The sequence below is a fragment of the Fopius arisanus genome, unplaced genomic scaffold (assembly GCF_000806365.1).
Source record: "Fopius arisanus strain USDA-PBARC FA_bdor unplaced genomic scaffold, ASM80636v1 scaffold00062, whole genome shotgun sequence".
NCBI classification, from domain to species: Eukaryota; Metazoa; Arthropoda; class Insecta; order Hymenoptera; family Braconidae; genus Fopius; species Fopius arisanus.
This window is the reverse complement of record NW_011887801.1, coordinates 416,469-443,397: the sequence shown is the minus strand read 5'-3', so window position 1 is coordinate 443,397 and position 26,929 is coordinate 416,469. Positions and strand designations below refer to the sequence as shown.

The window sequence follows — 26,929 nt, the reverse complement described above, 5'->3', positions numbered from 1 at the left end:
CAACTGAAACTTGAATGGAAATTGTATTTCGGTCTGAGTCGGAATAAGAGTTCTGGTGTTCCCTAAATATCTCCGAACATCTGGTCATGACTGAAAGGCCCATTCGTAAGTTCCTGGAAGGGCATACCTGAGGGCCATACCTCTTCCTTCAATGACCCGCAATTGCCCCCTCCCCATTTCACAAAATTTTATGGACCCACACCGAGAAATTAAGTCTCAAACGAGATTTCATTATTTTTACGTTCAATTTTTATTCCCTATTTTCAATCCCAATGAGTTCGATTATGATAAAAATTCAATAATATCAAATGTTTTATTTCCCCTCACAATTTATTTTCTAAATAAAAAAATGCTCATTATTATTATTTTTTTAAGTTTCAGTTTTGAAAAAAATTGGAATTAAAATTCGATGAAATAAATTTATTAGGTAAATAGGAAAATGGATAAATTGCCTTGAAATTTCGCGGATGACGAGGGAAAAAGGGCGGTAAAAAATTTGAATCCCCGACGAGATTTAAATATTCCTCGTCTCCACACATGAACCCAGAGATTTAATCCCTCCCACATTGTCCCCCCACGTCTCCATCTCCTCTCTATTTTTTACTCGTTTTTTTTTCTTCTTTATTCACTCACTTGGTCGCCGGCAGAGAGTACAAGCGCCGCACACTACAAAACTCGTGTACAGAAAGATTCAGAGAGATTGTGGAAGTTGAAGAGTGTCCGGAGCTGCTGCTGGCTGCAGAAGTGCGCGTCCCAATCTCCCCAAATTCTGGGATTTATTTTGTTATCAATTTTTGGAGCACTCCAGGGAAAAATTTCTCGTCTGCCAGAGCTTCAAGTGTGTGTTAATTATTTTTTTATTTAATATTGCGACCCTGGGGAAATTATACCCGCGTGTTTTCCCTGACTCGAGAACGTCAAGGCATTTTCACTCAGCGTCTCATTTTTCATTTTTCCATTTTCTATTTTCAACACTCGGAAAATGCCAGAGACTACTAAATAACGGGGAAGAAAAATTCTAGTGAATTCATTTTTATTTTATTCCGTGCGTTTTTTTTTTAACTAGGAAAAATCACAGCTCCGGTTATTTTTCTGTTGCTACTTTGCGTCCCCTTGGTTCAGGGCTGTGCTGGAATTTTCCGGGAATTTCCCCTCGATATTTTGGGGTTTTCTCAGAGTGTGGGGTGGGAGAGGCTCACAGGTGATAGGGAGATAAGAATCGTGATGGAATCGGTGCAGTTGCATACCTGTGGCGCAGTGAATTTTCAGTTTGTTTTCGATTTTTGTGGATTTAAATTCAATCAAAATGTGACTCCACCAGTGCTCAGGGTTTTGAGAGCTTGGCTTTCGGAAATCAGTGGTGAAATGCCTGATCACGATTTTTTGAGAGCTTTTCTAACAAAATGACAGCTGCAGCTCGAGTTTAAAAAAAAAAATTGGAGGTCTACCATAAAAATTGGAGGTCTACCATAAAAAAGAGACATTAAAATATTTTTTCTAATTCCAATCAACTCAAAATTTTGTTTACATATTGCATTAGAATTTTTTAACGATCAATTCTCAAAATTTCAGATAAATGGCGCGGTGTTAATGGGCAAGATCATCATCCACCACTCGCCTGGATATTTTCAAAATGAAGTATAAAATTCTGAGCACCATCACGGTGCTGCTTTTCCTCTCGATTTGCACAGGTAAGTGCTATTAATTTTCATTAATGAATTTTCATGGGATCGTTTGTTCCATCGAGGAGAGCCTGTATCGAAAAAAGCTCCATTGAGATATACCCCAGAGACAGCCTACTTTCCACTCGTTATCCTCTCAACAAGAACTGTCTTTATCCAGTTGTGATTAGATAGCCCATCGACCCCTTGACCCGCGTCTTCCGCTGAGATGTTAACATCTCTGCCCCAAAAAAAAAAAAAACCCACATGGGCCCAAGGGATCCGTAACGTAATCGATATCTCAAATAATTCCATTGATTCCCCAACCATTATTCCCCATTTCCATAATTATTCAAACCCCAAAACCCTCACTCATTCCTGAAAAAAAAATTTCTCCCCTTTTTCAAATATAATCGATTCATAATCGATTCATCAACACAAAATTCATCGAAAGATTTATTTAATTCAATACCAAAATGAATTGAAAACACTTTCTACTGAGCAATTAATTGTGTTCAAGGGAAGTATTTTATATTTTATATTTTATTTGATAATTGGCGTGATTTACACGTGATGATAATGCATATTAAGGATTTGAATATTAATCCCTAGAATTGGGGGTTCCCCCGATTAATTACAAGACTGATTGCTGGAGTCGGGAATTTTTTCGTGAAAAGATTCTCTGCGGCGAGATAGATATCATTCGTAATAATTCGTTATCGAGGAGACGAATTAATTAGCGAATGAATGAACTTATTGATAAATGGATTTATTCCGTTCAATGGGGCGTTGAGAGGATTTTTTAATGGGTGAGATATCATAGGCGTTCATCAGTGACTTCACCGAAATACTTTCGTCACAACTGATTAGACTATTTCGATATCTCCGAGCACGAGGAGAACAGAAATCATCACAAACATCCGCTTTGCTCCGCGATTAGATGAAGGGAGAGGAAATGATGGGGAGGAAATCTGGCGTCTGGAAATTCTCCGAATATTTCCTAAAAACGAGAGAAATTCCTAAAAAATTCGATTTCGATTTTTTCACTTAAATCTCCCGCAAAATTCAGGAATTTTTTAATTTCCTTTGAATTGCATTTGATTTGAAAAACCTCCACAAGTCATTTTATAAAAATCATATTTTTTTTCCCCAGATTTCAGCAATGGGCAGTACTCTAGGGACCCGAGCCGAACGGCAATCAGAGGTACGAATGATTTAATTAATTGATGAATGATTAATTAATTTGATAGAGGAGGAGACGATGGGAGAAAAAAAAATAGAAAAAAGGTCGAGAAAAGAGAGATTTCTAGGGATTGGAATAAAAATGAAGGGGTGTTGTAGGGCCAATCCAACGAGGAGACATTCCATCAGTGGATGGAATAGCATATCCAGGGCCGATGAGAATATTCTCACGAGTCAGAGGTAGTCTTGTAGTAGAAAAAGTGAAAAATTGTATTAATCCATGGTTGTGGTTGGAGACACCCTCGATAAATTGCACGTTCACCACTACTAATAGTAGAAAAATTGTTAAAAAAAATCAGTTGCTTCGTAATGAGATTTTCTGGTGGAACCCCTGATGATCTTCATTGATTAACTATTGGATGCAGGTCCTTATGCTAAGAGGAGACATCCCTGTGAGCAAAGCTCGTGTTATCCAGCCACTGGGAATTTATTAATTGGAAGGAAAGACAAACTGAAGGCATCCTCGACTTGTGGTCTTGTGGCACCAGAGAGATACTGCATTGTCTCTCACCTGAAGGAGAGGAAGAAGTGCTTCTTCTGTGATGCCGCATCTTTCAAATTGCAGCACAATATTACGAATATTGTTGGAGGGTGAGTTTAAAGGGACGCCTCTCGAAAAAAAATACTTTCAAGCCGAATTGATCAATGAATTCCTCCAAAAACAGATTATCAAAGAACTCCTGGTGGCAAGCTGAGAACGGTGTGGAGAACGTGACGATTGATTTTTCCTTGGAGGCTGAGTTTCATTTGACTCACATGATCATTCGTTTTCAAACATTTCGACCAGCAGCGATGCTGATCGAGCGTTCCCACGATTTCGGTAAAACCTGGCAGGTGTACAGGTATTTCGCTCACAATTGCGAGCAGTCATTTCCAGGTGTTCCAACGCACGTTCCCAGGAAGCTCTCCGACGTGATCTGCGAGTCACGTTACTCCTACGTTGCTCCATCATCAGGTGGTGAAATAATCTTCCGAGTTCTCCCCCCAAATCTGCAATCAGTTATCGACAATCCGTATTCGAAGGAGGTGCAGAACCTGATGAAGGTGACAAATCTCAGAATAAATTTCACAAAGCTGCACACTCTTGGAGATGATCTTCTTGACGACCGAGCCGAGATCAGAGAGAAGTACTACTACGCTGTGCAGGATATGGTGATCAGAGGTTCATGCTCTTGCTACGGGCATGCCTCAGCCTGCCTGGAGCTCCCCGGAGTCCTCAACGAAGAGGAAATGGTTCACGGAAGGTGTGAGTGCACTCACAACACGAAGGGACTCAACTGCGAAATCTGTCAGGATCTCTACAACGACGGACCGTGGAAGCCTGCCGTTGGCAAGCAAACGAATGCCTGCAGAAAGTGCAATTGCAATGAACACGCCAACTCCTGTCACTTCGATGAAGCTGTCTACGAAAGATCTGGAAGAGTCTCCGGAGGTGTTTGCGACGACTGCCAACACAACACCAGAGGCCAGAACTGCGAGCAGTGCAAACCGTTCTTCTATCACGATCTAACGAAGAATATTTCCCATCCCGATGCTTGTCAACCTTGTGATTGTGATCCTGGGGGCTCTCTCGACGATGGTATCTGCGACTCGAGAACTGATATATTGAGTGGAGAAGAATCCGGGCGTTGCCACTGCAAATCGAACATCGAGGGTCGCCGATGCGACCGCTGCAAGAACGGCTTCTGGAATTTTGATCCTAATAATCCAGACGGCTGTCAAGCCTGCACCTGCAATCCCCTGGGAACAATCGACAATCAGGGCTGCAATCAGATGACTGGTGAGTGCACTTGCAAGCGTTATGTAACAGCACGTGATTGCAATCAGTGTTTACCGGAGTACTGGGGCCTCTCGGACGATCACGACGGCTGCAAGCCCTGCGATTGTGATCCTGGTGGCTCCTACGAGTCGACCTGCGACGTTGTCACTGGTCAGTGTCGATGCAGACCCCACGTTGGTGGCAGAACATGTAATCAGCCTGAGCAAAGCTATTACACCGGCTCACTGGACTTTTTGATTTACGAGGCTGAACTGGCACGTGCCAGCGACAACTGCCAAGTGGTAATCAGAGAGCCCTACAGAGACGGTAGAAATAACACCTGGACTGGTACTGGTTTCATGAAAGCTGTGGAATCATCGACGATGAATTTCACAATCGACGACATCAGGAGATCAATGATGTACGATATAATAGTGCGCTATGAGCCAGTGCATCCTGGAGTATGGCAGGAAGTGGAGATACTGATCACACGAGATGGTCCAGTCGATCCTCAGGGTCCATGCGCTGGATGGAGACCCGAGGACGACAGATTGTGGCTGCAATTGCCTGATAATTCACGCAGTGCTGTTGCCAATCCCTCGGTCTGCTTCGAGGCTGGCAAAGTCTACAAGTTGCTGCTGTCATTCAGGAGATTCGATCCACACACAGAAACCCCAACAGCTAGTATTCTCATCGACTCGATTGTTCTCAGACCGAGGATCGATTCAATTCCATTCTTCAATGGTGAAGGGCCCAATGAATTGAGGAGGAGGGAATACGAGAGATATCGGTGTAACGAGATTTTTGACAGTGTCACTCCATACCAACGAGATGAAAATGATATTTGTGCTCCTTATCACAGCAGCATCGGTTACTGGGTGTTCGATGGTGCTCACTCTTGCGAGTGCAATCCAACGGGATCTCATAGTCTTCTATGCGAGCACTACGGAGGAGTCTGCCCCTGCAAACCAAATGTCGTCGGTCGTCGTTGTGATCGTTGTGCACCTGGTACATACGGTTTTGGTCCAAATGGATGCATTCCCTGTGACTGCAATGCAGTTGGTGCCCTCGACAACTTCTGCGACGTCGACACAGGACGCTGCAAGTGCAGACCCAACACTTATGGCAGAACCTGTGGCCAGTGTGAGCCAGGATTCTGGAATTTCCCACATTGCAGGAGATGCGAGTGCAATGGTCACGCTGACAGCTGTGACTCGTCCACAGGAGCGTGTGATAACTGCAGGGACTGGACCACTGGCCACAACTGCGACAGGTGCATCGATACATTCTATGGGGATCCGAGGATCGGTGTCGACATCCCCTGCAGGGCTTGTCCATGTCCAGGTGAGTTTTTATACGAATTTATCCTGAAGCAATTCGTTGAATTGAAAATTCTTCTCCAGGTACCATCGACTCTGGTCACGCCTACGCCGACAGCTGCTCTCTGGATCCCATCACCCACGATGTAATCTGCGAGTGCTTCCAGGGCTACTCTGGAGCACGTTGTGAGAATTGCGCTGAGAATTACTTCGGGAATCCCGAGGAAGTCGGCGGCCAGTGCACAGCCTGCGACTGCAGCAATAACACTGATTTATCGAGACCCGGCAATTGTGATCCGTACACCGGGCGTTGTCTGCAGTGTCTGTATGATACTGCTGGTGCCAATTGCCAGCAGTGCAAACCTGGTTTTTATGGGAATGCATTGGAGAAAAACTGTCAGGACTGCATGTGCAACGTCCTGGGGACTGACATTGCTGCTGGGCCGTGTGATCACAGGACGGGACAGTGTCCCTGTCTTCCTAATGTCATTGGACAGCTCTGCGACAGGTGCCAGGAGAACTACTGGAGGATTGCCAGTGGACAGGGATGCGATCCCTGCGAGTGTGATGCCGTCGGAAGTGTATCGGACAAGTGAGTTGTTGAGTTATTTTCATGGGGAATTATTATTATTAATTTGATCAGATTTAAATAAATGGAAATTATTAATTTCCTCTAGGTGCAACCCCTACGATGGCACATGCGAGTGTCGGTCAGGATTTGGAGGTCGTCGTTGCAACGAGTGTCAGGCTAATTTCTGGGGCAATCCGAATGTCCAGTGCTATCCCTGTGACTGCGATGTCATTGGTTCCTCGTCAGCGCAATGCGATCGTGACACAGGTGTCTGCGTCTGTCACAAAGGCATCGGAGGTGAAAAATGTGATCAGTGCGACAGGAGTTACATCGGCACAGCTCCCCACTGCAGCCCCTGCGGCGAGTGCTTCGATAATTGGGATCTAATTCTCGATGGGTTACGAAATAAGACAGATCTGGTGATCGAGGAGGCCTCGAGAATCCAGAAGGTGGGTACAACTGGTGTCTACAGTCAGCAGTTCGATAAAATGCTGGAGTCCCTGGATCAGGTGCGAGGACTGATCGACAACACAACAGTGAGGAGTCAGGATCTGGACGAATTGAATGATTATGCAGAAAAATTGGCGATAAATGTTTCATCCTCGACGAAGGCCCTGGAGGAAGTGGAGAATCAGCTGGAGAATGTCAGCCAGAGGGTGAATCTGGGTGATGTTGCTCTGAAAAAATTAAAGAACAGAACCAACAGTCTGCACCAGGGGGCTGCCCTCCTCAAGGAGGACGCCACGAGACTCCAGGAGGCTAATGTCCAGGGAGCTCTCAATGTCACTCATCAAATGGCTGAGCAGTCCAGGCTCGCTGAAAAACTCGCCAACGACTCCAATAACGTTCTCGCTGATGCTGAGAGGTATCGAAAGAACACCGAGAATCTTTTGATGAAAAACAGTGCGAACGTCAATGAGGCACAGGAGAAGAGTATGGCATCCATCGAGAGAATGAACGAGAGGATCTCAGGACTTGAGAAGGAGATTCCAGGACTCAATCTGGGAATGTGTGGGGATAATGTTACAGAGTGCAGCAGTGTCTGCGGAGGGGCTGGCTGCGGCATCTGCGGGGGCATCTCCTGCGAGGCTGGGGCTGTCACCAAGGCCAGTCAGGCTCTCGATGTTGCTAAACGACAAGCTGAGAAGATCAGAAATCATAAAGACACTGCTGAAGGACTTTTACAAAAGGTAGGACTGTCAAGCGTCATTGTGAATTGCAATTGGATTTTACTGGACTAACTGGATTTTTAAAATGAATTTTAGATGATGGATCTGAAGCAGGATGCAGGTGCAGCAAGAGGAAATGCCCAGGATGCATTCAATTTTGCTCTGGATGCTCGTAACAAGTCAGACCGAGTTGCCAAGGCCCTGGCCGAGATCAACGACAGGACCATAATGATCTTGAATGAGGATCAGCCCACCCCAATGATGGTTCGAGACCTCGCTGAAGAGGTTCTCAGGGAGAATATTCATTTGAGGCCTGACGAGATCAGAGAGCTCGCAGACAAGATTGACAGTATCATAGTGTCTCTGACAGATTCAGATAAAATTCTTACTGATACCGCTGGAGATCTCAGGATGGCACAGGAGCTTGAGCAAAGGGCCAACATGGCTAAGCAATCTGCGATCGACAAGCAGAATCAAGCGGGCAAGGTGAGGGATCAAAAACAAATAGAATGTTCCCGGTAAATATCCTGGATTATAATCTGTTTTTAATTTATTGCACCCCAGGTCGTGAATTTGCTGACTGAAACCCAAAAGGCTCAAGAAGAGGCTGCAGACGCCATCGAGAAAGCAGAGCGAGACATCGCCCTCTCTGAGAAGGATCTCCAGGACGTGGGAGAGGTGACAAAAGAGGCCCAGAAGAAGGCAGCAAACACCACAGCTGCTGTGGATGCCCTGGAGGCGCGTCTCAAACAACTGCAGACTCAGTCTGTGCGAAATGATTTTGTACTTAATCAGGAGATTCGAAAGGAGCTGCTCACTCTCGCTGACGACGCAAAAGCCGTCGACGAGAAGACCCAGAAGCTGGGGACAGAGTACAAGGGAGCTGGGGATTCTCTCAATAATCGAGTGACCAAGAGCAGAGGGGACATCGAGAGGGCAAAGAGGCTGCTCCAAAGGGCGTCTGAACTCACGGCTGATACCACCACTAAGTTCAAGGATTTGGATGGAATGGAGAGCGTCTACAGGGACAATGACAGACTCCTCAGTGATCTCATGGGACAGGTTGATGCACTCACTGCAGAAATGGAAAAACAACTGGGAGAGATTGAGAAGAAAGCCCAGACCTACAGGGACTGCACCGCGTAGAGTCTGGAGATTATTTTCGGCACGAAATTCATAAATCTGTGCCATAAAGGCGAGTGTCACTCGTTACCAAAAATTCATGATCGATTTTCAGTTTGAGAAATACTCCCATCGAAAAATATTTTTTAAAATGTATTGTATGGTAATTACTTGTATTTTTTAAGTATCCGTTTGAAATATGTGTAATACATATATTTTGTGCATTTTTTGAAATATGAATTGGGCCAATTTTAAATATTTTCATTCTTTGAACATTTTTTGGAATATATTTTTTTCTGTGTGGGAAAACGCAGTTTTTCGCGTTCTGTATATACATTTATGTTATTTGTAAGAGTTTTAACTTTTATTGGAGGATTTACGCGATTCAATAGCCGTTGTTTTGAAGTTGAATTGTATCAGAATTTATAATTGCATAATTTCTATTTACTTAAAATGGAGAGGTGGGACGGGTGGTATGTGACAATTATCGAGTCGAATTAATCTGTATTGAAAAAATTAATAGAAGTCCGGAGTTTTTGAACAATCACGGGAATTTTTAGAGAAATTTGGAGCTAGTTGTTTTTTTCGGAGATCTACTGGAATCTACTGGAAATGTCGAGAAATTTTCTATTTTCTATTATTTCTCCACACGTCGACTCATTCCCGACCATTCGACTACTGATTTTATTATAATTACTCAATATTTCTGACTTTGAGAAATGAATTGAATGAAATTTGTTACAATTTATATAAAAATAGAAAATGAATAAAAAGATCTTGAATAAAAATTCGGAAAACGAGTATTCACTGATGGACGAGAGGTTTTCAATTTTTTCAATTTGTTTTTGTTTTAAATAAATATCATCTTGAACTCGCAGCTTGCAGGCTACGATAATGTTTCTGGTACACCGGAAGTCGTGATAACGCGGTGATAACTCCTGGGAATTAAACAGTGGCATAAATTTCTGGTGTTCATATCTTTATAGATTTTATCAGACACCTGGAAGACATCAAGATGAAAGAGGCTGAATTATTCTCACAACTTCCCCCAACTTTTATTTTCTCGAGAGGCCCTTTTTTCGGTAGTTGAAGAGCGTGTGGATCCTGTGAATGGCATTCACTGTTAAATTCAAATGGAGTAGCGAGGGCTGAACAATGAGCTCATTCAACATTCAATGACGGTTCTCAAACGGGACCAACAAAGAGTTTTTAATTATACCGGGGTCTTTTCAATTTTTCGATGAATTATTCAAAAATATTCAGGAGTTAATTGATGAGAAATAAACAGGGGAAAGTTTAATTTTCGTTTGGGATGAGGAGTTTTGTTTATTTTGCTGGAGCTTCCGAGGGCTCTGGCAGTTCCTAGAGCTTTATGTACTGCTGACGGATTTATTTATTTGTGAATTACATTTCTAATTCAGTAACGAACCGAAAGATCTTTCAATTCGACTTTAATTTTGGAATGAGTTTCGGCGCCAATAACTCCGAATCGGGGGGAGATCCCGGAATTTACATTATTACCTTTTCTGTAGAGCAAGTTGAGAGCTAAAGAAAAGGTATGATCAAAAATTTTGAGGTCTCCCTTAGATTCGGAGATATTTGGCATTTTCACGCGGCGTTAGGGAATTCTTGAGTTTCTTCTTAAGTTTCTGTTTTTGTAGGATTTAAAATGATTTAGAGAATATTGGGGCATTCAGAGTACGAGATCAAAGAGAATTCATTGTTGGTTTTTTAGACAGGGAGATAAGGGAGACGTTTATTAATTCCTCGCGTACAGCGTAATTAGCCGACATGTATCTGCGGTTGATTCACGACTCCAGTATTTTCTGTAAAATCAATATTTATCTCTAGGAGAAATTCTTTCAGACTCACGTTTTGAGATTTCGATGGGGCAAATTGCATTCGCCTTGAATGGGATTAATTGAGTTCGATTGACCGCAACTGATGGAATTTAATTGACAATATTAATTGATCATTGCTGGGGTGGAGGAGTAATTAAAATCCTGCCCAGCAATTTTAAGAGAAATTTTAACGACGAATGCAGCAAAAAAATCGGATATCTCATGTGAATGCCTTTACACAATTACACTCTAACGAAGAGAATTGTGGTGGGAATGATTTTCTAACTTTCTGCCCTCATGTACCCCAAATTCGCGGTTTTTCGACAGCTGCAATTGAAAAAGTCTACCCTAGGGATCAAACGCCTCATAAACTGGCGAAATGCTTATATCCTATTGAGAGGTGTTGCTTACTCAATTGTTCACTAAAACCATGGAGGGAGGTAAATCGCGTTGGGGTTGGCCAGCTGTTCACCAGTTGCCTCTGGCACACCTTTTCCAAACGGTGATACAATGCCGGGGGAAAAAGGCCGAAAGGGCAGTCGCATGGTGACTGCGTTGAACTACACATCTTCTGGGGAAAAAAACATTTTGAAAAATAGTGGAACAGCTAAACAATAAGTAATAACAAAAATCAAAAACAAAACTTGAAATTATTCGGAAATTCATTAAAAATATCAAATTTTGATAATGAAAATTCATATTGATATAAATATTAATGAATACTGAATTCATATCGATTATCGTGTGAATTTTAATTGCAGTGAATGATTGGAATTGAAATTTTATTTAAATAATAATAATGTGCATTTTTTGTTAATAAATTTTGATTGAAGTAATTAATGATTAATTGTTCATGGAGATCGTAAAAATTTCCTGAGATCTCGAATTAGTGAGAAAAATTCAAGCAACAATTAATGAAGTTTCATTACAATTCGTTTTTTTTTTGCTAAAACCCAGTGACGTGTCACCGAAGCTCAAACATTTCTCTGATCTTTTCCCTGACACTTTGCGACATTTTCAGAGAAGAATCAACAAACAGGAAAGGCTTTTAACCGAGAAAAATAAACGTTCATAAAAACTCGGCGAACGGAAGTGGTTTTCCACGAGATTGGTGGCCCAGAGTATATCGGCCCTGCAGAAGGGTTCATTGAAAAATAAATAATAAAAAAAAAATGAGCTCCCATGTGGCAGAGACGAAGGAGAGCAAATAAAACATAGACGAGAGGGAAGGAGAACGGCTAATTCGAGTGGTGAAAGATAAGAAGTCTTCAGTGCGTATCGGCAAAAGTAGAGGAGCCAGACGTGCGTAAGAAACCACTGAATCCAGAACAGTTCCACTGAGTGAACCAGTGATACATCCAGTGATACGTCCAGTGAACAAACGGCAAATGACAATAGCTATTTGCTAATACAGAAATTCTCAAATTGCCAACACCCGGTGAATGTTGATGGCTATCGAGTATTTTCGATCTGAGGATTCGATATTGGGTCTCTCGAGCACGTTTTCCGGTTTTTCAATTGAATTTCTATTCCTGGATCGATGGGGATTATAAGTAATGTGCGTGTGACGTGCGTTTTTATCGATTTGCAATAAGAGAAAAGTGAATAAGAGAGACTCTGCATGTGAATCAGTTGGGCAACACATGTTGAAGAAAACGGTTGAAATCGCTGAGTGATAGGGGGGACTTTTTCGTGGGGTTATTGAGAAGTTGTGATGATGAATGGCACGGATGTGACGATTATGCAGGAGGGAGGATTCGAGAGACAATTTTCAAGACCTCTCACTATCATCGCCGCGGTCTGTGCGATTCTCTTCAGCGTCGTTGGGGTTCTTGGTAAGAATTCTCGATACAATCCGCAGGTTTTTCGGGAATATCTCTGAATTTAATTCAGATAGCTCAATTTTTCATAAGACCTCACTTGAAGAGCGGAACGAGACCCGAAAAAAAGTTCTCACAATATTTTTGCTGTCTCTTATAGATCTACGGGAAATGTTTTATGAAAAATTGAGATATTTCGTTTCGATCCGGAGGTTTTTGCCGAAAATAATATTTTCGGAAAATTGACCACTTGTTTTTTTTTTTAGTGGTCACCGGGGTTCAATTGATTGATTAGTTTTTTTTTACTGCGAGTTCATGGACTTCGCGTTACTTTAAGAGAAAACTATAAGTTTCCTTTGATCTCCCCTCAGTCTGTAATCTTATCAGAAAGCATTTCCACGCGTTCAATTCCCCCTGAAATATTTCACTCGATCTTTGAACTCCTGGGCGCACTTCTGCCCGAGTAAATCTATAGCAAACTTCCCACCCTTTGGTGAACCCCCGGAATTACGTCAATTAAGTTCTCGCATATTCGAGAAAACAGACATGAGAAGTGGTCAATTAGTCGGTCATTTCACTCACTGGGAGTCGACTAATCTTCTCGAAATTAAGTTGACACTGTACTATTTTTCATCACCCCTTAATTGCACGTTTATTTCCGGTTAGACGGATTATTATTAGAGTCTCGTACTGAACGTCAATTACAGTGAGAATGCCAGTCATCGAGATTGAGACGATTTTCTAGGGTAAAACCAAATCCTTCCGGTCTGATCTCATTTCATTTCTTTAAAGAAAATCAGTTGTCTCATAAATACGTAAATTGCAGGAATTGTAATCTGGCATTTAACGATTCATTTCCGGGAAATTTCAGGCTTTCCAGTATTTTTTTACGGAATAATTAAACTCGTCTTTGCATTTCGGATATTATAGATTACTAATAAAAAAATATCAACAATAAATTCCCAATTTAATCATAGTTATTGAAAATTGGTAAACATCATTGATATAAATATCCCGGAAATTGTTTCAGGAAACTTGGTAACTGTAATAGCACTCTTAAAATTTGCTCGCTTGCGGCGCAATGCAACAACAGCATTCGTCATAAGTCTCAGTATCTCAGACCTGATCTTCGCAGCTGTTAATCTGCCTCTGACAGCGAGCAGATACTTGCACGAGGCGTGGATTCTAGGGGACACATTGTGCCAGATATTTCCCGTATTTTTCTACGGAAATGTTGCGGTATCATTGCTCAGTATGGTTGCGATAACATTAAACAGGTGAGAATAATCAGGACAATAATTAAAAATAATTAGCAGGGACCTATGAAAAATATCCTATGACCATTCCCTTGTCTATTTGTGATTTATGACTCACAAGTTTCACTGACTCATGACTAAATTTTTATAGACCAGTGATTTTCATCGTCGCACCATAAAATCATTTGGATTTATTCTGATCTTGGTATTTAGTTAAATGAGTGCAGAACGCAAATAAAATAATAATTGAAAAAGTAAAAATAAGATTCTCTCATTTCCAGATACGTTCTGATATCAAAGCCCGACGTTTACCCGAGAATCTACACAAATCGAGGAATAACTTTAATGCTGATTGCAATTTGGGTTGTGAGTTTTTCACTATTACTTCCTCCACTTACCGGTATCTGGGGACGACTGGGACACGATCCTGGAACATTTTCGTGTACAATCCTGAAGAAGAATGGGAAAAGTCCCAAGAAGATGCTCTTCATCATCGGTTTCATCGTGCCATGCGTTGTGATCACAGTATCATATCTCTGCATCTACTGGAAGGTCAGAGAGAGTCGAAAAAAATTGGAGGCACACGCAGGGCCACGAAGGAGTACTGGATTCCAGAAGAGAGAGGACTCGAGAGTCACCAGGCTAATGCTCACTATTTTTCTGTGTTTCCTCCTCTGTTTTTTTCCACTAATGCTCGTTAACGTCATCGAGTTCAAGGCACCAGTTGTCCATGTGATTGGGTCTATCCTCGCATGGGCCTCGTCAGTCGTTAATCCATTCATTTACGCTGGGACTAATAAACTGTACAGAGAGGCTTACAGGCAAATTCTGTGTCCAATCACCAGCACCACTAATGTCCCTGGGGCTAGACCCACTTGCTCCCACTCCAGCAAAGCCTCAGCTCCCCAAATCCAGTGATGGATTTTTAAATAATTTTTTCAGACTGATTTTTTTGGAATTTCGGAATGAAAGGGACATGTCTCTGAATCTAAGGGAGATAGCAAAATTTTCCACTGAATGAATTTTGTAGATCGGAACTAGAGCTACAAAAAAGAGTCTCATGAAAATGTTGGTATCGCCCCTAGATTTGGAGGTATTTAAAAAAAACGCACCTGTTAGCTAAAATGACTTGCCATTTCTTATCACAAGCTTCAATTAGCTTCCTGAATAATTAGTATTTAGAGGCGTGGAGTGATGGGACTGAGGGATGGAGACTCCAGGAGGTGGGAATTCAATCTGAAAAATAATGTAAATATTTTGTGTACAGAGTGGAGTGAATATTCTCGATTGAAGATTATTCTATCTTGTGTATTTTTAGGGCATTAAAAAATATAGATAGGATTGAAATACTACTTTCAGTTCAGCTTTAAGACTTGATTAATCCATGCATGTGAAAATATCACAATGATATTAAACTACATCAGCAATTCTTTTTTATTGTAAAAAAGTATTGAAATATTTTCCAATTTTTATAATTATCGGGACCAATTCTCGAATAATTCATATTCATTAACTGCTTCGAATTTTAGATATTAATTCACCCTTAGCTCTGTTCTTTCCATTGATCGATAGCTACCAAAATGTTTTGTACTCTGGTGATTATAAAATAATCTCAACTACATGAAAGCACTCATGTGATGCGTGAGAATTTCGATGAAAAAAAGTGACTGTTATTGTTCAATAAATACAATTGATTGAATAAAAACCCCTGCGTCAGTATTAAAAAAATATAAAACATTTACCCTACTTTCTCATGAGAGAATCAATAAAAATGATAATTACATTAAAAAATGTAAAGAATTAATTAAAAGTAATTAAGTAAAGTGGACGGAAATAATTGTTTGAGCTTCCAATATACAACTGAAAAATCCAGAAGGATAAAAAAAAAATCGCTCAGAGATCTAGTGATTAATCGGAAAATACGAATCCAACGAAAATTTAAGTTAACGAAATTTGTTTGGTAACTGCACGTCTGGAGGTACATGACCTTGTAAACCAGGTGGAAATATGATACAAAATAGACGCAGCAAGAGCTCCATTATTTTCTAAAGAAACCACTTCTCTCCTGTCTCTTCCACTCCTGGTGAAACGAGTTTTAATTCAATTCCAGTTCCGCTACGTATGGTTCTGTGATGGCTGTGATGGGACAGATGCTCAATGTGTTCTGAAATTCAATTAAAATAAATTCATCAATTATCGATTTTTCAGATATTCTATTAAATTTCCAGATGAACCACTCGGGCAATAACTATTACATCGTAAAATTTGTGCATGAAATTGAATTAGAAAAATGAATGAAAATAAATATGAGTAATAAAATATTTACTGAAGATGGAGTAAATAAAATTCTTACCAGTCTCGCAAGCTCGTCGAAAGTCGGTCTTTCCTCAGGATCGATCATCCAACAAGACATTAACACCTCATACAAAGGATCAGGCATATCCTTGAGCTGCTTGAGCCTGACGTCCTGCTCGACTACAGCCTCCTCGACGTCGCACTCATCCTGAAGGTCACTGTAGGGAGTGCCCCCCATACTCATCATCTCCCAGACAACAACAGCAAAGGCCCAGACGACGCCCCCCACGTGTTTTTTGTGCCCAAATCTTTCAGGTGCTGTCCACCTGGCCATCTTCACGTCTTCGATTGAGTGCTTCCCAATACCATAGCCCCCGATCTAGATATTATAGCCAATTATTTAATTAATTGTACACAGAAAAAGAGAGGCAGTAAGATGAGCCCTTACCTTGGGAATATAGTCTGTGGTGATGCCAATGCTCCTGGCACATAGATGAGAGTGGATGACCTTGTGGGCCTCGAGGTAAGCCAACCCCTGAGCGATTCCTGAGCCTACATTCAGGATCTGCTCGTAGGGAAAGACCTGACCAGCCCTGGCAGCCAATAATCTGCTCTTGAGGGTCTCCGGAGTCGCCTCGAGGACGACATAAAGTGTCTCCGGGGTCTCACAATTCCCCACAAATCCAGCAAGATATTTCATGCTTCCAGTTTTGATGCAGACATCAAGATCCCTGAGCATGTGCTTTTTCTCAGAGGGCCTGAGATTTCCATCGGAGATGGAATGAACAATAGCATCAGAGAGAACTCCATTTTTATCTTGAACAGTTCCCCTGTGGATCGTTCCAAAGCGTCCTCTCCTGAGGACCTGATGATCGACATTGAGAAAATTTCTGGGAATGCTCCAGACTTTCTTCTTCAAGTCCTGATAATGATTGGGTCTCTCTGGCATGTCTTCAGGGATGTACGCCATATTATCGACCTCGTACATGGGCCCCTGAAGAGTGAGCTCCTGCTGCTCTGGGAGTTTTCCCATCCTCCCAGCGTATCTTCTCCTGAGGACGAAATAAGTGAAAATCGAGGCTGCTAGAAGAAGACTCAACAACACAATGGCCACCCACAGAGCAACGATTGTTGAACTGCCTGTGGATCGAGAGGAGATCATGAAGTTCTCGGTGAGATCTGAGCAGCTGTGCAATGAGGAGACTCTCGTCCTGGAGATTGTGACGAGGCCAATCTGGGGAGCATCGAAGGGCTTCTCCAAGGGGGCGTTGTAAAACGAGTTTAACTTCCTGCCATCGCCCACAACGAATTTCTGATAATTTTGGAAATCCGATGCTTCGAATTCAGCTGTCGCGTAGTAGGGAATATTATCCCTGATGGCTTCTGAGTAGTTTGGGTAGGACTCGTTGGGCAATGTTGGGGGGATTGTTCCAGGGTAGACCACAAGGACCTGATAGGCTGTCAAGGGGCCGTTTTCACTGAAGCCCTTGGCCAGCTCTACAGTTATCGTCGAGGTGGTTCTCTCCAGGATTTTTGGAGTCTCTGGAGGATTGGGGGGACCCAGGGATGTCCACTCCTGAATAGAGATGGGATCGGATTCCCCTTCGAGGTTAAGGGCAGTCATGGAGATGTTGTAGCGAGAGCCAGGGTGCAGACCCACCAGGATTGTACTGTCTGAGGTGCCTCCCTGCACCTGAGATTGGGTTGGGAGCAGTGGACGAAGGGAGTGCGTCTCGATAGGGTGCACACGAATTATGTAGGAGGTGACGTTGCCGTTTGGAATGTTTGGTGGTGCCCAGGTGATGTGCAGGGAGGAAGAGGTCGTTTTAGTCACCTGGAGGTGGCGAGGAGGCGAGGAAGATTTCTGGCTGGTGGAGTAGATGCTGATGGAGTCGTGGGACCCACAGAATAAAGTTGACTCAGTGGCGCAGGGAATTGTGCAGCCATTCGAAGGGCCTGAACGACCGTATCTGCTCAGGCAGTAACACTGCTGGCCAGCCATCAATCCGGCGTACCTGAGGATTCATTTCTATTTATAAATTGCATTTACAAAATACAAAACTGGTTGAATAATTGAAATACACACATATAATAATGTCGTTTGCATTCAGCAACACATTCTGTTGGTGCACTAGCCCGATTTAATGCAGGAAAAGCGTCGGAGTCACCTGGAGGTTCCTTATAACACCCCAAATAATCCTGAGCAACTGATAGTCCTCCACATGTTATAAAAATCACCCAGAGTGTGATCATCTTAACGAAAACGCTGGAATAAACGATTGCGAATGAGTTGAATCAGGAGTCGTTGGATTCGGTGAAATCACCCTGCATTCTTGACAGGTGAACAATGGGCCTGAGTCAACACTCAAGTTATCCTGATGTATCAGAGTCGATTCGAATGACAGGTTAACATTTCGCCGATTGAAATACTCAAACGTCAGATTGATGGTGCACCCGTGAAATATTCGAAACGCTCTGGTGCATCTTCGTACCACTGGTTGTTAAGGAAATATTTGGGGAGTGCTCCGTTGTTTTTTGGGTGGGGAGACAACACGCGGTGATTCAATCAGTTCATTGGGTTGTGGGTGCGGTTGTGTACTTGTTTATAAATGTGTGTGTTGAGAATTGCAAGTCGAGGGAAAGATGCAAAGAGATGACTAAAGCACAGGCTCAGGTCTGGGGGTTTGAGTGACCCCAGCTGCATCGTAGTACTGCACCCTAAGAGAGGGAGGGCGCCACACGCAATGCTGGGGTGATCATCAAATCGACGGGGTGAATTTGATTTTCAGCAGTATGAATGCTTTTTGTTTTTTATTTGTTTAACTAAGATTTAGCCGACTGTAGAACGAGCGGAAGGGAGAAGCCACATCTTGTGGAATTTCCAATGGAAAAAAATATTCAATATATTGAAGATATACTACTAATGAAATTATATTCCTACAATGAGCGCGTTGTCCAATCGGTAACGTGCTTGGGTAATCCGATAGCTTAAGCAAAAGTTTTTTATGTACCTGTTTTTTTTCTTGCTGTATATACTGTAAATATCTGTAAATATTTTTTGGAAATTTTGAATAAAAACATGGTTAAACAAAAAAAAAAAGTAACGTGCTTGGGTAGCACGCCGACGGCTTGGGTTCGATCCCGCCAACATTCATTTTTTTTTTTAAATAATTCCTATTTTCTTTTTGTAAATGACTAATCATTCGAAATATCGTTTAAAAATTGAATACCTCTTCGACATTCATCGTTCAGTCAATCCTCTTTGGGATACTCTATGGGGAGCCTAAAATTCATTATTTTCGCGCTAAAATTTGAAATGATATATTGATAAAAATGAATGACATTCATTTTTTTAGATCTCTCGTAATTTTACGTATCACTACTCGGTTCCGGTCATTCCATTCACGATTATGATATTTTATTCAAAAGCTCGTCCTTAATAATGAAATGTCAAGATAACAAAGAGTTACGTTGTGATTTAATCGTGACATAAATCATGACTGATAAACCACTGACCTCAATCGCCGTTCGTTCCATACCCTTCAAATAATGGGATAGTTCCTTTCGATCTGCATAAAAGGTGCCGCACCTCAGGCTCGAATAATTGTGGCAGTCCGTCAATACTGCATAAAAAATCTTCAATAGATGAAAGAAAATGGAAAAAATTGTATCTATAAATAAATAAATAATGATCATATACGAAGTATTCAAGGGAATAATTTTTGTCAAATATTTTTACTCTGAACCCTTTTAGTCTGAACTGATTTTGATGTGATGAAGGGAAGAAAAAAATAGCCAGCAGGTAGATCGAATCGTGAATCGATCCTCGAGTAATTATGTCGTAAAGTGATTCAAATGACCCCAAAATGCTGGTTCACTCGATGATCTTGAACCGGTTCTAGGTCGGGGTAGTTATACCACAGGGGGGAGTGAGATGAGTCAAGGGTGGCGTGAAGACGAGGATTTTATCGGCTCTCCATCGTGGGTTCACCAGGTTACAATTTTCTCTCAAGGTCTATTTTATTATTCAAGCATTATTCAAGCTCCTATGATTGATCGAATTTCAAGGCACGACGAATAACTTCAGATTTAACTGTTAAAAAAAATATCGATTCCCGCAGATTCTGCAATTTTTTATTCATCAGTCATTAAAAAATTAATTAATGAGTTTCAGGAGGGAACTACATCGAAAATGTAGAAAAACTTGAGTTGGGAATGATTGATGATATTTAGGAAGCAGAAGTCGTCTGCAGACATCGGAATTAAAGAAACTATCGTACTACATGCAATTACTGTAGATTAAATTCAGAACATGAAGCCCTTGCCAGAGGTATTTAGAAAATTCAGAATAATTCCTGCAATTTCACGCGAATTACTGATGAGGTCATAACTTCAGAAAGGAGTTGGCTCATTAATTATTCTCACTTTGTATTTAAAAAATAAAAAAATTTGGAATAATTCCTGTAATTTCAGGACTTTGAATTGATCAAAGGCCTGAAAACCCAAAATACTGAAAAAATCGAATTGTCCAGATAAATAAATGTAATGATTCAGAAAAAAGGGAGGATTTCCTTCTGAAGTGATGACTTCAGAAGCGATAGCCCCCAAAAATCACGGAAGCAAGTAGTTGCTTCATTAATCACTGAAATGTCATGAAAACTGGCGCGAACTTGCGCGAATTTGAGTGCTGCACCTTTCCCAGGGTATATTGGTTTCTTTCCTTGATTTATCCACAGCTAAGACGATAAAAATTGTGACTCCAAGCGAAAAAGGGGGAAAACAAAACCAATAAGAGCCGACAGAAGACTCGAAGAGCCTAGGGCGCAGGTCTCCAACAACCTGGAGGAGGTCTGGGGCAATGCTGGAGTCACGCAAGCAGTACTACAAACCGCAGAAGGTTCGTGGAACTGTGGGCATTGCAATCTCCTCCGAAATACTAGTCAGGATGAAGTATCAAAAGTTGAAGATGGGGTTTCAAGTGTTTTTCGTTGTGATTGCCATTGGAGTTACGAGCTCCCAGAGGACGATTGCGAGACAGGGCGCAGGAAAAGATCCACCGATTGTTAAAATTCCTGATCAGGGCTCGATCTTAGGTAGAGAGGTAAAATATTTTTGTTGTTTACACGCCATTCAGAGTCTCGTCATCAGCAATCCTCTTTATCTACATTTTCTCTGGGTAGATTCAGGATCGAATATCGAGTTGTCATGGGATATCTCTTGATCCAAGGCGGATAGCGAAATTTCTCATAAGATCTTTTTTGGAGAGTTGAGTGAGGACTATAAAAAAGGATTTAACGAAAAATTCGATATCTCTATTGAATTCCGAGGTATTGTTCGAAAAGTGAAAGTGAAGGGGCGAAGGGTAACGAGGGGATTTGGAGAATCGGTCAATTTTTTACCGATATCTCTGGATCTAAGAGGCATACCGTTTTTTTTTGTAGAACCTCTTTTGTAGAGGGGAATGAGAGCTGCAAAAAATGTTTCTATGAAAATATCACAATATCTGTAATTTTGGCGGTTCTCAGGGGTATGAATGTTTTGATGTTTCTGATTTAATGATGTTGTGACTTCTCGTGGAGTTTCTATTGCCGGTTTTTTTCTAGATTCCTTTGGCTAGACCTCAGAAGGTGACAGTTTACCTGGGGATTCCCTATGCCCAACCTCCAGTTGGAGATCTCCGCTTCAGACCTCCTGTGACCGACCCCCCCGTGACCTGGAGTGACACCCGAAATGCCACCCAATTCGCCCCATCCTGTCAGCAGACCCGAAAATTTATGAAGCACGAGAAATTATTTCGACAACTCCTGCCACAGGATTTCGAAGAGCCAGGGGTCAGCGAGGACTGCCTGTACCTGAATCTTTATGTACCAGATGGTGGGTACTCAAGTTATCATTAAATTTAATATTGCTAAAATGAAATACATCGCCTTATCCGAGAAATTATTGATTTTACGAAGAAATATGAAAAGACCGTTTTTCCCGGAAATCCAATCAGTTGCAAAAAAGTCCTCTAGCATTTCTTCTTAAAATCGATAGTTTTCGAAATAACTCTCTAATCATAAAAACACGAAATTCTACTTATCTCATTTTTCACTTGACAATTACCGCTTAATTATTCAGTAATTATCAATAATTCGGTGGAATTATTAACAAATGATCCGAAAATTGTCGACCAGTTTTTATGCATCTATTTTAATTATGCCAATGACTCGAGAGAAAATTAAATTCGTTTTCAAATAAAATTTCTGCAGAATGAATTCTGGGATTTTTAATTATGCCGCACGGAAATTCGCGTATATAATTATCCGGCGTTGTCCTTGATTTGTGATGATGTCCACGTGACATACTTTAGCAGCAACGAGAGACAAGTTTCCTGAGCTCGTTGCCCTGAATAATTCTCCAGCTCAAGAATTTCCTCCCTAAAATTTTACGATTCCCTGGAATAACATTTTAGTATCCTCCGGGTTATCGCGTGACCAAGATCAAGAAAACGGAATTGAAAGCCGTCGCTCCTCGTCTTTTCCATTGCGATATCAAAGGGACAGACTTATCACCACTTGGTGCCTGATATTAATCCTGGACGACAGAGCTGACCGCTCGAGCTATTGCCCTTCAAATTTTATGAGCTAAATCGATGTAATCATGGTAATTTCGTCATGTTTATGTTGATCTTCGAGAAATGGAAATTCGCACTATTCCAAGGACGATTGTTATCCTAATCATCAGATTATTTATGCCAGGGAATTTCGTGAATTCCTGGAGGGTTTATGGAATAGTTGGCGTCAGGGGGGAGTTATTAAATATTGAGGACACAGAAATTCTAGGGGAAGTTATGTTGAGGTGAATCTCTATCGGGGATTAATCTGGAAAATTCCGTCGAAAAAATTCTCATCAACATTTCAGGTCGTTCCCCAGTCGAGTGTTATCGAGGAATATCTCTAACTCGGAATCTGAAGGACATTTCGATTTTTTCGTCAGGACCTCATTTACAGAACTGACAGAGAACTACAAAAAAGGTCTTATCGAAAATTTCGCTATTTCCTTTGGTTATGCAGATATTCGTCAAAAACTTACTGATCAATTAAATCGGCTTGTTACTCTCTCTCTCCCTTTCTCTGTGCGCTCTTAATTTTATTCCACTTTCTCAGAAAAAAATTCCCGCGACATTTTTTAAATTCGAAACCGATAAGAAACACTTTACGACCGGCAAAAAATGAACAGTCTATTCAACTCCCACGTAAATTCCAAAAATAGTTTAATTTTCGCATATAATATTAGAGGGAAATAAAGAAAAAAAACTTTCGATGTTTTCGCAGTCTCCAATTGACGCGTCACTTTCATTTTCGAAACTTTCCTGGAAGCATCACGCAAATCGAAATAGCCTGTTCAATTTCAACATAAAAAAAAAAATCCTCGTTAATCACCAACGCGTGACCCTAATCACAGCGACAGAGATTTTCATCATTGCCCCAGTGAGGGAAAATTTAAATAAAAACGATAACAAAAAAAAGTCACGACCTGAATCCGCGGCCGATTCAACGAATAGAATAAATTCCACCTCTCCCAGGACACCTCACCCGATAATGCACCTCAATAAATAATTCATGATTATTTATTCTTTTATAAAAAAACTGAACTCCAAGAAATTCAAGGAAATAATTCCCCTCTCAGCCGAATGGAGCGGATGTTTTGAAAATGGGTGTGGGGACATAATCGAAATCACTGAAGGGAGAAATTTTTTCTAATATAATTGACGTTTGAGCCCTTAGGAGGGCCCGATCGATATACAATGGAAGTAACAGTGTAACTGGTGCACCTGTGGGGGTGGCACGCGATCTTCTAGGGCCGCACCGAGATGTCGAGATACGGAGGCGAGTCACGAAGCCAAAAGTCAGTTTTTCCATTTACCTGGGGGGGCAGGGAAAGCCCAGGGTGACTGTGTCCTCATGGGTTTTTGGTCGTGAGAAAAAAGCGCCAATAATACTTTCCCACGTATTTTTGTGTCAATTAGGGGATGGAGAAAGGTGTGGGTCGATGAGGGAACGATTCAAGTGATACAAATGGGGTGCGATGATGACAGGTTGTTGGGGCTTTAATGATGGAGTCATCACTGAATTATTACGCCACCGATGACTCAGCTTTAGATGTTACATTCGAGGAACCTCGTAATATTCGTCAAGGGGAGACGAGATTTTTCATTTTTTCTTTCGAAAATGTCATGTCATTGTGAAATTTAGGCAGTGGAATTTTACGTGGAATTATAGAATGAAAAAATTAATATCTCACTCTTGTTTAACGAATATAATCATTAATTAATGATGTGATGAATGAATGTGTTGAATAAAAAAAATTAATGTGCGAGATGTTTTCAAATTTATTTAATTGAGCGATTGATTGATCAATGGAAAAGTCCTGTAATATTCTCATGTTTAATTACGAGTTTTGGGGAAATTTAATAAATTGAGGACAACTTGCTCCAGGTCCACCCCCTGAGGATGGCTGGCCGGTGATGGTGTGGTTCCATGGTGGTGATTTCAACACTGGAACACCCGCAATATGGGACGCAACGACTCTGGTTAACAAGCAGAAGGTAACACTGACATAAAGCGAATTAATAATCACTCAATCGATGATTAATTACTTATAAAACCGCGTTCATTATTTTTCAGATTCTCGTGGTGACAGTGGCTTACCGCCTAAACATCTTCGGTTTCTTCACAACAGGTGACGCCGAGTCCCCAGGAAACTACGGGATGCTGGACCAAGTGGCAGCCCTTACCTGGACAAAGAGGAACATTGAGTTGTTTGAGGGTTCCTCCCGGAATATCGTGATATCGGGGCACAGTTCAGGAGCAATAAGTGTTGGTCTGCACCTGGTGAGTCCCTTGAGCAGGGGAAAATTCTCAAAAGCCATAGCAATGAGTGGAGATGCTATAAACTCAGTGAGAACAGCACAGCAAGAGCTGCCACTTGTGGAGGAGGTTGCACACAACCTGGCATGCTTTGCCAAACCAACGTCGAGATTGATGGAGTGCCTGAGAGCAGCTGCCCCTGAGGGCCTGCTCCTGCACACCTCTCACATCGAGACCTGGGGTCCCATAGTGGACGCAGACACCAATAACTCGTCTGATCCTTTTCTCCCTCAGCATCCCAGGGATCTTCTTGACTCTGGTAACGTCAATGCTGTACCCCTGATGGCTGGGTACACGAGTAATGAACTGGCACTCGCCTACATCGACATGTCAGACAACCCTGACGACGGGGGTATAATGTCAGCGTCAAAATTCGAGAGTGTAATCACTGATGAGATAATATCATCCCTGGAAAAACCTGATAACACAAGCAGCTGCGAGTCCAAGCCTCAGCTCGTTGCTGATACTGTATTATTTTTTTATAGACCCTATCCCCCCACCGCTGATCCAGCTGCCTTCCGGGACAGATACCTCAGCCTCCAGACGGAGAAGAATTACGCAGCTGGATTGACTTATCTGGCATCGAGAATCGCCAGAGAGGAGAGTGCATTCGTCTATCGTTTTGATTATCGATCGAGAACACCAAGAGTCATTCAGGAGGTGCCTCTGTGGGCTGGTGTACCTCACATGTTTGAGCTTCCCTTCGTCTGGGGTCTTCCACATGTTTTTCCAAACTCCAACAGTCCTATCAACTGGTCCACCAGTGATAAAAATCTCGCTGACGTCGTTATGATGCTTATTGGTAATTTCGTCAGGTCTGGAAGCCCTTCTTTACTCAATGTCAGGTGGGAACCATTCACTGAAGAAACACCTGGTATTCTTGTTATCAATAGGACTATCAGCATCAATGCTAATGAGATTGACTACAGGGCACTCGCTTTTTGGAATGATTATTATCCGTTTATCGTTGAAGAGGCCATGAATCAGTGCTGCAATGCCACAAGTGGAGCTTATGCTGATGTTGGAGGGCACTGGTGGAGAACTGGAATTTATGCGGCTCTTGGTCTTGTTGGATGTTTTAGGGTGGGGCTTCATTGATTCGTTATCGGGGGTTAATGTTTTTTGAGATTGATACTGGAGGTGGAGATGTTAGTTGATTCACTGATTCTGAGGGCATCCAATTATTCTTAGGAATATTGTACTGTGATTATTTATTTCGAAATAATATCAATGAATAATGAACAAATTTTATTTCCATCAGCTGTCAAAAATTATTTAATATCCCCACTGGGAATTGATAGTTAAGAAAATGTTGGATTGTTGACATAATTGAAATATAAAAAATCCTATTATTTATTGACTACAATGCGATTTTTTTTTTACTTGGATGCCCTCAAAAATTATTTAACAACTGAAAAACAAGAATTTTCATCGGAATTCAACACTTGACCTCTCACTGAAACCCTCCAATTTTCTCCATTGATTAGTTGTTAATAATTATGATAATTTGATAAACACAACGACTATTTTCAACATTTACTGAATTTTATTATTTGCTTCAATACGGAGAAGATATAGAAAAACATATATTGTTTTGGGAAACAAACGGTTTGATAACTTATGAATATTTTGATGCTTTGATAATTAATAATCATCGTATGTACCGTCTATATAATAATAATTATTATATTATGTAAGAGAGGTGCGCGGCGAATTAATGGGGGGAAAAAAGGGTGGGAGGAGGGGGAGGGGTGGTGTGGCCTCGGCGCACGCGCACATTCGAACATCATAAATTCACCTTCAAACATTATTTTTTAAAATTCCTAAATACAATGAATCATCAAATCATCTCCCGGTGTATACCCCTGACAGTCAATGATTTTTATCTCAGGCCCCCGAATGATCCCTTTACCCCCCGCTAAATTCAAATTTTCCTCTTGTGCGCTACTGCGCGTGCACATG

The 26,929-nt window shown here is 41.5% G+C and overlaps 4 protein-coding genes across 4 annotated transcripts; 3 read left to right on the top strand and 1 right to left on the bottom strand.

Moving 5' to 3' along the window:
- The first annotated feature begins 646 nt into the window (after nucleotides 1-646).
- Nucleotides 647-9,598, top strand: LanB1 (laminin subunit beta-1). Its single transcript, XM_011308724.1, has 9 exons — nucleotides 647-838; nucleotides 1,573-1,691; nucleotides 2,815-2,865; nucleotides 3,269-3,494; nucleotides 3,569-6,006; nucleotides 6,066-6,573; nucleotides 6,659-7,742; nucleotides 7,818-8,207; nucleotides 8,286-9,598. The coding sequence occupies exons 2-9, from the start codon at nucleotides 1,634-1,636 to the stop codon at nucleotides 8,865-8,867; spliced, it is 5,337 nt and encodes a 1,778-aa protein (XP_011307026.1). The 5' UTR covers nucleotides 647-838; nucleotides 1,573-1,633; the 3' UTR covers nucleotides 8,868-9,598.
- Nucleotides 9,599-11,686: 2,088 nt separating this feature from the next.
- On the top strand, nucleotides 11,687-14,700 carry LOC105268857 (Trapped in endoderm 1). The gene is made up of 3 exons (XM_011308723.1): nucleotides 11,687-12,519; nucleotides 13,535-13,781; nucleotides 14,042-14,700. Exons 1-3 carry the CDS (start codon nucleotides 12,399-12,401, stop codon nucleotides 14,676-14,678), a joined length of 1,005 nt encoding a protein of 334 aa, XP_011307025.1. The 5' UTR covers nucleotides 11,687-12,398; the 3' UTR covers nucleotides 14,679-14,700.
- A 1,132-nt stretch (nucleotides 14,701-15,832) lies between these two features.
- On the bottom strand, nucleotides 15,833-18,673 carry Wsck (tyrosine-protein kinase Wsck). Its single transcript, XM_011308721.1, has 4 exons — nucleotides 18,142-18,673; nucleotides 16,504-18,070; nucleotides 16,114-16,434; nucleotides 15,833-15,924 (listed from the first exon to the last, which is right to left on the bottom strand). Exons 1-4 carry the CDS (start codon nucleotides 18,306-18,308, stop codon nucleotides 15,856-15,858), a joined length of 2,124 nt encoding a protein of 707 aa, XP_011307023.1. The 5' UTR covers nucleotides 18,309-18,673; the 3' UTR covers nucleotides 15,833-15,855.
- A 2,279-nt stretch (nucleotides 18,674-20,952) lies between these two features.
- Nucleotides 20,953-26,508, top strand: LOC105268855 (carboxylesterase 5A). Its single transcript, XM_011308720.1, has 4 exons — nucleotides 20,953-21,156; nucleotides 21,659-21,929; nucleotides 24,536-24,645; nucleotides 24,725-26,508. The coding sequence occupies exons 1-4, from the start codon at nucleotides 21,001-21,003 to the stop codon at nucleotides 26,063-26,065; spliced, it is 1,878 nt and encodes a 625-aa protein (XP_011307022.1). The 5' UTR covers nucleotides 20,953-21,000; the 3' UTR covers nucleotides 26,066-26,508.
- The last annotated feature ends 421 nt before the right edge of the window (nucleotides 26,509-26,929 follow it).